The 15237-nt window shown below is 33.8% G+C and overlaps 1 protein-coding gene and 1 pseudogene across 8 annotated transcripts in view; both read right to left on the bottom strand.

Moving 5' to 3' along the window:
* LOC122360600 (ectonucleotide pyrophosphatase/phosphodiesterase family member 2-like) overlaps positions 1-2232 on the bottom strand; it is a 53819-nt gene extending 51587 nt beyond the window's left edge. For all 8 annotated transcript variants that reach the window (XM_043261367.1, XM_043261363.1, XM_043261362.1 and 5 more), the window contains exons 1-2: positions 2118-2232; positions 1621-1723 (exon numbers count right to left, since the gene is read on the bottom strand). In XM_043261367.1, the coding sequence (XP_043117302.1) occupies positions 1621-1723; positions 2118-2135 (121 nt within the window). In that variant the 5' untranslated portion in view covers positions 2136-2232. The remainder of the gene's footprint in view (positions 1-1620; positions 1724-2117) is intronic.
* A 136-nt stretch (positions 2233-2368) lies between these two features.
* LOC122359832 lies at positions 2369-10163 on the bottom strand (annotated as a pseudogene).
* Positions 10164-15237: the final 5074 nt, after the last annotated feature.

Raw genomic sequence — 15237 nt, forward strand, 5'->3', positions numbered from 1 at the left:
GGTTAAGGCAACAGATTGTTGCAGCAACTGTCCAGATGGCTGTTCTTAGACAATCTTGGAGAAGATGGTGGATGTGGAGGTCCAGGTCCTACATGCGACAACAGTGACCATACTTAATATGAATGAATTTCAGAAGTCTGTTTTTACAAATTATATCCTATGAAAATGCCTGAACTACCCCATAAGTATTGTACTCCACAAAGAACATTTCACAATTAACTGTTTTGTCAGCTTGGGTCATTAAAAAAAAAAAAAAAAAAAGTTTTAAATAGAGGCAGTTATAATTCAGTTTGCTTTGCAATTCTGTCTGTTTGGTGCTGGCTGCGCATTATGAGTGTGATTTTTTTCTATTCTTCTTCTTATTGTTATTATTATTATTATTATTAATAAAAAATGTGTCTTTGACTGAGGGAAAATAACTAAGTAAACTGAGATAATAGACTCAAATTTACAGGGGCTTTGCTGGAGACAGAGAATAAAACCATCCATTATCCATTATTAAGTCCATGATCTCACAAGTCAGTGATCTGAGCAGCCATATGAGTTACAAACAACAAAATGTTATTTCTTTATAAATTATATAACAACAACATGGAAAACAGACAAAACAGAAAACAGAAGAAGAGTTATTTGAGAAAAGGGAATACTGACATAATAGGCGCGGACCTATAACGGAACTAATATCATAACATAATTTCCTATTTTTGTGAAAAGGCCTATTGGCCTCATGTATAAAAACAGACCATATAAGCAGTACTGTCAAGAAAATATACATAAAAATGAACTCAAATCAAATAATGTAAACTGTAAAATAGCCTGAAGGTAAGTACAGCTATTATATGCGCTCATACACATCATCATTATTGTACATTCATAAATTTGAAGTCCTTTAAAAAAATTCTATTTTTTTATTGTCTGAACGCATATTAACCAGAAAGTGTGTAATCGATCATCTAGATAAAAGCAAGGTTTAAAGCAGTTATGCCTAAATTTTTTCATTATATTCAACAGATTGCTCAAGATGAAATGTATGAATGTTTTGAATATGTAATCAAAAGAAAGTAATTTGGAGTTCCCCATGAAAAAAATAAATAAAATAAAAAATAAATAAATAAATAAATAAATTATTATATATGAAGAGATATATATATGAAGAGATTATTTGCAAAAATTAAGTTAAACTGCATTTGAGTTATTTTGGATTACGTAGTTCATTCTTGATCTGTGTATCCAATATGGCAGACCACTTATGAACAGCAGCCCACAGAAAAAAAGGCCGCTAACGCAGATACCTTAGGTAGTAGTTCTAGCAACTCCGAACAACACTCCATATTGTATTACGCCTAGATGCGTGATCCCCTCAATGTATAATAAAACAGATATTCTAGATAATAGTATTATACCACTGAAAACTATTTTTAAAATGTATGTCCTTATACGTTTTAATTAGCATACTGAATGCACATTTAGTATTAAACCCATACCCAAGTTGTAAATTGCCCTGCAACCACTTTCATGTTTGTTATTGATTGCACACGGCGTAAATGTAATAATAATTCATACATTGAGCACACATATTCTTGCATAAACACATTCTGGTATAACAATATAAAAACCCACATGCAGTGAAAGACTCATCCGATGATCCTGCCTTGCCGGACCGTCTGACCACATACGCCTCACACTCAGGGCACCGCGAAAAAAGATATAATACGGAGAATACCTGCATACGGACACACCGTGAGAGAAGACACATATCGCAGAATACATGGTAAAAGATAAAGCAAATTCACCTCATTTAACTTTTGACTGAAATGTAAAATGCGCACCACTTCACATATTCCAACACAGGACGTTCGAGAAAATGCAATAGCATGCCTATTAGACTTAACTTTTACGTCTGCGACCAAGAGGAACGATTTTCAAACAGTCGAATATAAATATTTGCAGCTGCCACTAAAATACCTTTATAGCCGTATTCTGGTACTAATTAAACAAACAAGAAAAAGTTATAGTTATATTAATTATATCTATAAAAATGCATAAAAAGTGTTTGTAAGAAGTTTATTCACAGAATAACGTAAGCGTTACCGATTACCAAAACCATCTTGCCTTACCCATTTCAGTTGCAGCATGGTTGATGTGTCTGGTCCCCGACTCTCTGCTACACTGAGTACTCAAATTACGGCACTATATTCCCTTGTACTTTACCCTCACACCAGGAAACATGAACTACGTCACATCTGGCAAACCAGTGACGAAATTCACTGGCAGACCATTCCTTTTATTAACAGTACCAAAACACTTATCAGGCATTCATTTTACTTGCACAAGCGCGCACACACATAAAATAATAACGAATGCTTTATTTTAACAGTAAGATTCCTTTATTGGATTTCAAACTGTAGCGGTACAAGCGGTATTCCGTTCGGATTTCTATTTAACATTTTGTTGGGGACAAAATTGGTAAAAACCTCAATTTTACACCTGCTGTGTTGTAGTTTAGTCAGGAAATGTTCTGAACATGTAAAAATAAAAACAACATTTAATGAAACTAAGGGTCTAGGACCCCAAGCAATAATAAAGTAGAACAACAAAATAGGTGGATGTCAATGAATGGTGTGTACGTCTGAGTTATCTATACTACTTGCATGTTTTAACAAACATTGGGAAACTACAGAAGAAACCAAAAAGTGATTATTTTTGTACAGACCACAAATACAGGAAACTTAATCACAATGAAAGGGCAGTAATAACATTTGGAAAATTGTTCAGTATTAGATTTTGGTGTTTGTTCTGAAAGAAAGAGTACATTTAAAATGAAAATGGTAACAACCTTCCATTGACTTCTATATTAGGTTTCTGGTAGATAGGTTGCCCAGTATCACAAGCATACATCTGCGCATTTTGAGAAATGACCAATAAAATTACCTAATCATCCAAATTGAGTATTTGTTTGTAAAACCTTTTTTATGGTAACAAACTGATTAAAAAAAAAGCTCAACATTTCCTTACTTACAATATATGCAAACGAAAACATAATTGAAAAATTTCTACAATAGAGACAACAAACGCAAAAGGTGCATGCATGTAAAAATTATTTATGGCTCAAATTTGTACTTGTTTCAGAGGAACAGTGATGATGTGTTTAAAAAAAATTACCATATATATTTAAACTGACCATTCAAAATTTAAAGATGCAAATGAAGCACCTTATTAAAAGACTGATCAAGCCTAATTGACCATAAAGCCCACAACGTGAAATGTTTAGTACTTACATACTTAAAGTACTTAAATGAGTATGAGTATCAGTGTGTTTGAGGTTACAGAGGCCACAAACCAGGAAGCTTTACATGTAGTAAAATGATTCTGAAGAACAACCTTTTTCTTGTGTTCTGTACAAACTCTTTAATCAATTATTTAAATGCAAAAAAAATTCAAATTAACTCATCTAAACACTGTTGTATGCCATCACAATATCTTTACAGCACTGAATAATTTGTAAAACAAACAGGAAAAAAAACATCAGAAATTCTTAAAACAATGTAAATTTTAATATGTTCAGACCATCATCAGTCAGAAAGAGATGGAGAACGAATGGAGCGGCCACTGGCAGGGCTGTTACTAAAGGCGTGAGAGTCTCTGTCTTTATCTTTGTCTTTGCTCTCGTGCTTGTGTTTGTGTTTATGTTTGTGCTTGTGCTTCTTCTTCTTCTTCTTGTGCTCATGATGATGATGATGGTGGTGGTGGTGATCTCCATGTTTAGATGATGTGCTCTCTTTGCTCAGTGTGGGCATAGGTGTTCCTGGCATGGACAAAATGGCTTGTTCCACTGAAGATGGTTCTTTACCTGTAAAAATGAGAGAAAAATGGAATCAATGTCTTAGAATCTATCAATATCGAGATAATCAGAAACGCATAGCTGAATGAATCTGTCTTATTTTCTTTTTTTATTCTCTTTTTGCTATATAATGATAGTGTATGTGTGTGTACGAATAGTGCAGTATTTGTGTCATACCTGGAGTTGAGGGTCTCTCCAACATGTTCAGGTGGTGGTAGATGAAGGCCTGGCTGTCATGAACTGTGTCCATATCAATGTCCTCCTCTTCCTGGAGTGGGAAACTGACAGAAATATAATGTACAGTAATGTTTTTTTAATAATAAGTTATATTTTCTCCAACTGGTGAAGATTATATAACTACACAGTGAATTGTAGTCTTTAGAACATTTGACAACAAATACATAGTATGAACCTAATTATAATCACTTGATTCAACATGTTTGTATTTAACAGAACATTTATGTGTATTGATGAATTAAAAAAATGTAGTTTTTTGTAAAATTGCTTACTTTGCTTTTAGCTTTAGCACTGGGCTCCTCTTGCATAATTTGTCCGGGTTCAGGGATGAACCTAAGGCAGTCTCTGCCTTCCTCTTTAAACCTTGTGAGGCCATGATCACAGCACTCAATGCTGGCTCCATGACAACATGCTCCTCCTCCAGCTGAGAATGATTAAAAAGGAAAAAAAAGGTTTTTATTAGTGTTTGCAGGGAAAGTATTGAGTTAATCTTTAAGCATTATTTTTTTTTATTTTAACTAGATAACACTATGAATTAAATTTAATATATCTGCATTTAACCATGATTGGCCATGCTTGGGCAGCATAGTGTCTATTGCTATGTCCAAAACCTTTAGCCTTGCTGCCAATTCTGTCCAGTCAGTCAGTGACTATCTGCAAGACAGCATTTTTGGACAACAAATCCAGCCTTAACACTCCAGGTATAGTTGTAGCAATAGCCAGAAATACATTTTCGATAGTTTTATGCAAAAATGTACTTAGATATTAAGTACAAATCATGTTGGATATTAAGTACAAATCAAGATATTTGGTAAATTTCCTACTGTAAACATATCAAAACATATTTTTGATTACTACTATGCACTTCATTTAGACAAATTTAAAGGTGATTTTCTCAATATACATATGCCGGTCAAATATCATCCTATCCTAACACAACATACATCAATGGAAAGCTTATTTATTCAGCTTTCAGATGTGTAAATCTTCAATAGGTTTATATATATATATATAGCATCCTATTTTTGGTCTTCTCTGTCTTCCATTCAAGCACTTTTATGACCTTCAGTAAATGTAGGTTTACATAAATCTTTATATTAATCAGTGAATGTGTTTGCACTCAACTTTATGCACCAATCATCTTACTTTTAATTTTAGGCAACAATAAAATAAAAAATAAAATAAAGTGCAACAGGACTTAAGGAACTTAAGTGGAAAGTTTACAGTGCTGGTAAAGGCCATGGTTGTAGTCACCTCTGGGCCTCCAGGGCCCTGCTCAGGTTTGATGGTGGGGTTGAGAACGGCTTTCTTCTCCTTCAGGTTAAGCACAAGACCCAACTCAGGTAATGGCAAACATGAGGGTCGAGTTAGTCCAAACAGAGTGTAATACAGATTCACTGCATCGCAACGCAATCGCCAGTCATGACAAGTACCTAAAACAGAAAGAAACAGATGTTAATTGCTACATGTGAACTATATATATATATACACACACACACACACACACACACACACACAAATAAAAAGTTAACTTAGTAACTTCCTCTCTCTGTGAAACGTGCTTCTCCAGAAACATACTACCAGCCAAAAACATTACAGAGAGAAAATGCTTTTATTTCTAATATCTAAAACAAGCCTTGGTGATAAAAAAAAAATGGACTAAATTGGATAAAAAAAAAAACAACTGGATTTAAAGCAAATTATGCACAGAACCTAATGCAACAGCACCATTTTCATACGTCATAAAAAAAAATAAATAAATAAATACAAACTACAAGAACTACAAGTTGGAGAAAATGCTTTGTTCTTGAATCGCATATACGACAACTGACTTTCATCACAGCTGGCAATGGCTTAGCATTTGTACTGCCAAGAGTGATTGCAAACACAGAATGAATTGTGAAGTGTTTTATTACAATAAATCTTTTTACAATGGGAAGACAACAAGACCTTCCTGTCAGAAAACAAAAACAAGAAAATGCTCACTGCAACTTCAGATCTTTAAGAGTCTTTTTAAAACACTGCCAGTGCTTGCAAAAAGCAGATAAGTCAATAATTAGAAACATGTTAAGTAATGACATTGAATTACTTTCTTTTGAGTTTAAGGCCAATAGTTTCTTACCAGTAGAGAAACAGAACTTAATTTAATTAGCTGCACATAAAAGGTATTCTACTTTTCTAAGGAGTTCTGGGAAAACTGTGGATAAACCTGGGGAATTGCATAACATTAGTCAAGTATAATATATATATATATATATATATATACATATACATATATATATTTGGCCTTGTTAACTTTGGTAAATTGAGGAATTAAGTCCATACAAGCGCCACAACAACTTACAGAAAGAAAAATGTAATGTGTGCATTCTACCTGAGTTCATCAGCTTCCATAGTTGGTCCACTAAAGCTTCATTACACAACAAGGAATCCGCTGCTTTGGTGAAAGGTGGATTCTTGGCAAGCATGCTGAGAATCTCATGCCTAAAGAGGACAGAATTTTCAAAATCTCTAATAAATCTAACAAAACAAACAGCAGTTAAATAGTATTGGATATCTGAAGATTCAACTCAAAATCCTTAAATATAACAGTTTAGTGAATCCATTACACCATATCCTATTTACACATTTTGTATTTAATTATTGTTTCCTGCCAAATGTCAAATTCAAGCTTTAGGCAGATATGTACAGTTTGCATATGTACAGCTAAATATAACATTTATAATAATGGGTTCATTTAACGGTTTTAAGTTTAATATAAATTACTTATAATTGTGAAATTATTACAACATAAAAGTATATTTAAAGTATAATTATAGTTTTAATGCAAGGCAGGATTAATCTGTGCTCTGTTAATTTTTTTATTATTATTTATCATTATTGATCGACAGCACTATTAATAATAAAACATAGGGTGAGAAAAAATAAAACATTTTATAAGGGCCTAAGCATGTTTTTTTTCATGTACTGAAAACTCATTCAAACTAAACAGGTGCTATGGAATAAAGTGATATTTGTCATGAATTTATACAATAAGTTTTCATTATATATATAAAAAAAAATAGTTATACATACAAACAAATAATACATAGCTGAAGATGTAATGTTTGATATCACTACTGACCTTATGTAATGGACTGGATCATTCTGTACCAGATCCAAAAGCCACTGTAGTTCACTGGAACTCCTATCAACTGCCAATTAATAGAACGGACATTTTACAAGACGTTGACAACCTACAAAGCTCTTCTTCACTGACCAACCATTCACGCCATGAAAGCATGCTGGCAGAGATTAAATTAAGTTTGTTTATTTCATGTTCCACAGAAGTTTAAAATAGTATACAATATATTCAGTACTGCTTATTTTCTTTTAACGTGCCCCTTTACTGGAAAGCCTTGAACAAATGTGTCCAGTATCAGACGTTATCCCATTTTTTTTCTATTTATAAATGTCATATCACTGTAGTCTTCTATAAAAGAGGATAAAAACTGCTATTGTGTTTTTATTTACTTTTAAAAGTAGTTTTTATGTAAAGTATCATTTTTTTCTATTATAATTACTGGTTTTATTTTGAAATAATAACCATAATAAATATAGTTGCAATCAAGGGGTCACGCACAATAGAAGTAAACATTAGACCAACTGCAATGACAGAAATAAAAGACATTTTATGATGATTTCTGCTACTATGGTAAGTTGATTTGGTGTGAATAAGCACACACAAAGTTTGGCGTCAATATGTCAAAGCTATGCAGAGATATGACTTCCACCAAATTTGCTGGACGCATTAAATGAAAATCATTTAGCATATTTATACAAAATCCATAACTTTGAGTTTGGCGAACAGGAAAATTCTGTCAATTATAGCATAATTGGTATCAATGTTCTTGGCATGATCCTTGGAATCTATAAACAGATCAACACAATGATTGATAGACTGTAATTACAATAAAGTAACGAAACCAATAAAGAAACGGAAGTTATCAGCATTTAATCATGCTTGACCACAAGGTGACACTGCTCCAAAACTATCCGAGTACTGTCAGGGCATGGTACCGAAGACAAACCAAATTTTGTAATGATACACCAATCCATTAATACAATATGGCATTTTATGACTAAATTAAAAATCGCCACTTCAAGTGCATTACAGAATTTAAACCAGCATCATGTCATAAACACAGAGAAACGGTATGGTATTCACTGCAACCCATCAAAATAAAAGTTTGCTTTAGATATTGTGCCTTTATTTTTTTTTTTGGTGAAATAATCAATATATCTTTCATTTTATTAGTAAATCCCTAATAAAATGTGTTCAACATTTCATTAATTAAAAGACATAAATTGGGTGAAACTTGTTTACTGTTTTTCATACTTTTATTACTTGTTGAAAAATTAGAAAATAAGTTTTATAAAAAATACATTTTAAATAAGAACGGCATTGATTTTTGTACATTTTAACTTGTTTTTTAATTAGCATGATTTTGTGTAATCTTCTGAAAGCTAAAATGACTAATCGGACACTCTACGGTCTTGTAGACTTGACAGATGCATGTATTTTCTTTAATTAGTAGTAAATCTCCATCAGTCGTTTTCAAATAAAGTTACAGTTAACACAGAGAGCTGTAAATCACTGACAAGCTACACAATGCGTTGAGTTTCGCGGGTGATTCATTGGAGTAGTTTGTCAGTGATCTACGGCACTGTGTATTAACTGGTATTTGCATTTTAAACATGCTTGAGGTTTAAACATTGATAGAGTCGACTTTTATACACGGTTTTCAATGTCGCTTCTAGGATATTTACCGCTGTATTGATGAACAAGGTGACAATGGGATCTTTTGTGTGGGAAGAACAGTTTGCCATCTATAAAAGGCAAACTACTTGAAAGATACCAAACCAACTAAATGGGAATTTAGCAATTTAGTAATTTTGATAGAAAATAGAAAAATAGAAAAGACAGACAGAGAGAAAATTAGTGGATAAAAGATGAAGTGTGTACCTCTGGTATAGTCTATTACAGCCTCCAGTGCTGCAATCCTCACATCCACAAAGTGGCCATACTGAGCATAGGACTTAAACAGGCTGGGATCACTAGGGATGTGGCCGTTCTTCTGTAGCATGGATGGCCCGTAAACAACTATAGCACAGAATAAGAATAAATAAATTTAAAAAAACAAAAAAAAACTTATAATAATAAACTAATTTTATTTGTTTGTTGATTTTTACATATTTTTAACACACTGATAAAGGCTTTTTGACCTAAAACATTTATATTCTTGTTCTACTGGTGATATATGTAGAATAAAATGAAAAGAAAAAAAGCATTTAATACCGTTACATCTCTACTAGAATTACTTTTAGTTAGATGAATGCACAACTTTAATTTTTACTAATTAAAAGATAAATCAAACTAATGTTTTGTGCCTCCATTTGATAACCAAAAAAATTAAATACATAACACAGAATTTCAGAGAGTTAGGTCAAATGACAGTATACGCTCACACACACACACAGACACACATAGTCCTGGCTAAAAATATCATGAGATATTGTGAGACCCATCTAAATTTCCACAAATCGCATGCATGTAAAGACAACACACCTGACAGTTATGGTGTTACGGTAGCTCGGCAGTAGTTTTTCCATGTTAAGAAACCGTGTGATTCTCCTCCAAGATCAGGCGAACATCTGTGTTTAAGTTGTCCACTGTGCACGCACCTCATTATTAATGCTGATGGCAGGAGTCAATGAATTTGTCAGGGCATCAATCAGCTCAGCACGATAGTAATTATCAGAAAACTGCAGTAGAAAAACAAAATTACAACAGTTCTATGATGTTACTTCTGGCAAGTAATATATGTAAATAAAGACATGAGCTTTCAGGTTTAGATCAATTGGGACATTTGTAGCATGTAGCCTTCTACCTTTTCTACAAACCAATTTTCTTTGCTCTATTACCTTGTTCTTCCGGTTGTCATTGTATTTGATGAGGTCCAGTATAAAGTTGAGGACCTCTTTGGGACAAAGGTTCTGAACATCTCTGAGCAGAGCCATGGCCACAGGCATAGTCTACATGAAATGAATAGGACAAGTCTACTTTAGTGTCATTCTAGCAACAAAGTTGTGGTGCCAAAGACTGACAGTGTGTTCTGGCCTCTTCCTTGAAATAGAAGTAGGTGTCAGGTTTTGACAGCCTACTGTGTTGGCCATAAGCTGCAATATATCCACCTAATAAAGTGAAAAGTTTGCAGATGATGTAAGTTGGATCTTTGGTGGTGATGTTGTGGGCCTTGTTCAGACTTAATACCAAACGCCTAAAATGGCAGGGAATTTGTTTCCAATAATCCAATAAGACTGCTATAAATGCTAAAGTAAAAAGAATAATTCTTATTCTTAATTACTTGTTACCCAGTAACTTGTAACTTTTTTTGCAGTGCAATAAGTTACTTCCAAGTTGAAAAACAGGATTTTTTTTTTTTTTTTTTTACAGTGTGTGCGCTATTGACTAACAATAAATGTTATTTAATATTCAGGCACCAGAGCAGTGCTTATTGTGGGACCTCAATATGACACCAATACATGCCAGGCCAACACCTAGCATGTCTACTTTGGAGGAGCTTGTTTGTTTAACATATTTAATTTCTGACACAAATTCTGAGTCCAGTCTTACACAGTTGTTCATAATACTTTTGTTGAGGATTAAAAATAAACATCTTATAAATAACTATAACTAGGCTATAGTTAAAATGATCATATTTTACCTTTTTTTGCAGGAAGTAGCTCTGAAAAAAATTTATGAAGTTGTTGGTCTTGACAATATTTGGGCAGCTTTTGCAGCAGAACATGCGTGTAAAAGAGACTTCATGGCTGGGGTCCAGTCCAGGTGCTCATCATTGAATTAGCAATCTAACACAGGTCAACACAGTTAATGCCTCTGCAAAAGGCAAGCAATCTAATTTCAAACAATTCATTTGAATGTTAGAATCATGAAAAAAATGGCATTCTGCAAAGGATTCTGCAGCCTTCCTAAAACAGTTTTACTTAACATATAACTGCGTGAGAGGCAAAAACTGTGCCATGGGAGGTCCACCATGTTGAATGGTTTGTAAGGTCTAAGCAGCCTGGTTTACAGCAGTCTACAACTGTTGATACCAGGAGGCTCACAGCTGCCCTAGCGCTGCAAAAATGCCAGAGTTAGGCAGCATGACGTCAACTTTGCAGAAGCTCTATAATATACTGATGAGGTGCAAAGAATTATTCATTATTTTTATTCTTATACGTAGATTGAAAATGTTTTTTTTTTTTTTCCACCTTATGGATTCCTGATGAATAGATCAAAAACTAATTTATTTAAAATTCTGAAAACAGTTAAACTTTTGATAAATTTACTGTATCTGATTGAAAGTATTAATTTCTTAAAAAAAAAAAAAAAAAAAAAACTTTTAATAGGTAGTGTATGAGAAACATTACCATCTTACAAAATATGTGACATAATTACTTAAATTAACAGTATGTAAGGTAGCACGTTTTACTTTAGCCAGACAGAAGCAGGCCTGTATGCCGGACTTTATAAAAACACTGGTCTTGTTCTAAAATATCAGTGAGAGCAAGTCGTGAGGCTGGTGTGGAAATATTTCCAGCGCTGAGATGGCCTCCTCCTGGGCCACCACTTCCCTCTCAAACACTTAACTGGTACTGCCACATAAAATCAGCCTGTTCAAACTCCACTTTCCGTAGAATGGACATGTCCGGATCAATTCGAATCCACAGCAGAGGAGAGTCGGCACTGTGACATTACAACATAAAGAATTCATTATAGGCACAACATTTGCCGCTCCTAGCGATTAATAAATAGAACTGCATGCCTTGCAAAGAAGATTGTAGCCAGAGCTACTTCTGTCTTAAGTTTATAGAAAATCACGCAGGCACTGGGCTACTCCCGCTCTCTTTGTTTATGCAAAACATTAATATGGTGTGTATGTTTAAAAAGGAAGATATACTACTTATACAATTACACAAATACACAAAAATATGCTGAAAGGCATTCTATTCAGATGTTAATCAAATGTACTTGAATTCCTAGGTTTCACATTTAAAAGTCAAAAGATTCACTAATCTGTGCGTGATAAATTTATAAAATATGAAAACAACTTACTCCATGGCTGACAAGTCCATGTCAACTTCCTCTCCATTCATTAGAGGGATTTTCTTCTTCTTGTTCCTGGCAGAGAGAAAGTATAGTTTATTTATATAGTTTAAGCCATGCCAGTTTCTGTGTGTATTTATGATAAGAAAAAGCGTATAGCACATCATATTAGGTTTAGTGCTGCAACAAATAATCAATAAAATTAATGCCCAAAACATGCAACTGCTTTAAACTTCAAGCTAATGCATAAGCATAATGTTTAACATGGCTCATCCTGTCAAACACATGCGACAGATGTGTGTTTAATGTGTGACATGATTCCTCAGTGCAAAACTTTCATTTTAGGTTATGTAATCTGTAAATGCTCATATTCATGCAAGTATTTATACATTCAAGAATTTACTGAATGAGCAGCAGCTCTTCAAACTAACTGAATATGGATGATGTTGGCATGCTTAATTGTAATACAGACAGTGGTAGGCTGATCGTCTGTCAGAAATTTATTAATGGTAGGGTTGCATGATATATCTTTACAGCATCAAAAGCAAAGCAAGATATGCACATTTGCAATAGTAACACTCTATACAGAACGTTTCTTCTTCTCACACAACTGACCCCCTTAACAGCTGTAAAGAGATATCCGCTGAAAAGAAATAAATCTAAAGCTACTGCAATTTTGTCCACCATGCACATCTGGTGCAGCGCAAATGCACATGAACTGCTGCACTTCTTTTAGGAAAAGGTAAAAAAATGAAGAAGAAGGATGACTGTAAACAGCAATTTAATGACCACTTTTGCTGTCATAAAACAATAAAACACAGAAAAATTACTTTTTGTAGCTCTCCAACACAAATTTATTAGATGTAATTTATACAGTGAATACTATGCAGTGTTATTTTACATTACCTTAAAAATACAACAGTGTGTTTATTTCCAAAAATTTTCTAAATTACTCTCCTACAAAAATTACCCCTATCATTTTTTTCCACATAGAACTAAATGTCATCTGGTCATTTTATATGGCAATACATATTGTAGAAAAACAAAAAATATCACAATGCAAGTTTCAATATCATGCAGACCTAATTCATGGAAATATTGTAGAGCACAATATTATGTTGTCAAATTCAAATAAAGGTTTAAAAATAAAATATATTGTCGGCCACTAAATTTAGCTTTAAAAAGAATTAGTGGATATGCATAAAACTAACAGTAGAATAATCATGGCTTTTAGTAAAATGGACAAGAACCAGTTGTAACGCTCTTGCCTAACTGGTTAAGGAGAGCATTCCGCCAAACTCCATATTCCACACACAAGCAGATAGCCCGATCTTTCAGAATGCAAAGTTTAGTATAGGGCTTTAATAAAGAAGTATTCACGTGATCTGTCATTCACAGATATTTCTATTGCAAATTTTTTTAAATCAAATTAAAACTGAATTCTAACAATTGATCATGCGCGGTTATGTCAACTTGTAATGTTAGTCTTGTCTGTCCTCACAAAAATACATTATCCACACCCACACATAACATTAAATAGTGCACACCAGAAAAATTTACGTTAATTTCTAGAAACTGAAACATGGAATTATATACTGAACCCATCTCCTCGAAAGGGGCTGGACTCTCCAATGCTCTCTGTTTCCCCTGGTGAGAGGTGGCGGCTGGTATGGGCTTCTTGCCATAGCTCCAGCTTAGCCACCATGTGTTGGGAGTTCACCCCAGTGAGCTGAGAGGGTCGCCTCCTGTTATTTACAGCCTACGAGCCGAATGGCAGTAAAGAGTACCCAGCCTTTTTAGGGTCCCTGGGAGGGCTGCTGAGATTTATATGCTCCCTTTCTAGAACAATAACAAATCTAGAGTCCTGTTAGTGTCTGGTTGGACATGTGACATTGATAAAAGCTCTCTTAAGCTCTTATCCAAATGAACAATTGTTAAAATCACTTATAGTTAACACTGGTGCATTAGCAGAAATAAGTTTCCAGTCTTTGGATTACTTGTAATATCTGATGAATATGAGGCATAGTGATCCAGAGAGTAAAGTATGAATACGGCCCTAATTTTTCCTTTAGCAGTCTTTAAAACAACATTTGAGTAAATAACCTACTTAAAGTTCAAAACTATCACTTTACAGGTACACCAGAACCTCTAAAAGCATTAATACTAAGCTCCATAAAGACCATCTCAAAATATTTTAAGACCTCTTAAAACATCACCACTTAAAGCTCTAATCAGCATCCTTTAATTTCAAATTCAAATAAACAGTAGTTTGCAAATAAATCTATGGAGTACAACCACAAATAGAACTCAAATAAGATTTAATAAGATTCATTACAAAATTTTTAATTCACAAAGAGCAACACTCATCTTGTTCACAAGCACAACTTGGTGGTACAACCAGGATTAAAGCAAAAAAAAATCCTGAGCTCTGAACTTTTTCTCAGAATTTTTTAATACGTAAATTTGAGTGTTGATTATCCATTTAAAAATAAATAGTAATTCAATTCTAAGCCTAGGTCAAGTTGTTAGCCTTAGTAGTAACTCTTTATAGAAGAGCTCCCTATGGTTTGAAGGGCATTGGAGTGATATTCCTCATTACAAAGAAACTATAACCGAATGCATTTAATGAAAGAGCAACTTGTTCAGTGGATCACCCAAAAAAAAAAAAAAACCATCATGTAGACGCACAGAAAAGTCATATTTGTTTACCTACATAATTTCTACTATCACTATTATACTACTACAACTACTACAGGAACTAATTAGTTGGAGTCATGAATATTAGGGCAGGTGTCCTACCTTCTGCTTCTTGGAGTGGCAGGAACGTCATGCCCAGACCGTTCTCTATCTGTAATGTGGTTAAATGACCCATCCAGTTCTGGCACTGTCACTTAATGTGTTTCCCCAACAAAAAATACAGCAAGTTTTCGTATGTACGTACGTTTTTTTATGTACTTTCTGTAATCGATCCATACATTGTAATACCACCACATATTTCTGTGTGCCA

The sequence above is a fragment of the Puntigrus tetrazona genome, chromosome 16 (genome assembly GCF_018831695.1).
Source record: "Puntigrus tetrazona isolate hp1 chromosome 16, ASM1883169v1, whole genome shotgun sequence".
In the NCBI taxonomy this organism is placed as follows: domain Eukaryota; kingdom Metazoa; phylum Chordata; class Actinopteri; order Cypriniformes; family Cyprinidae; genus Puntigrus; species Puntigrus tetrazona.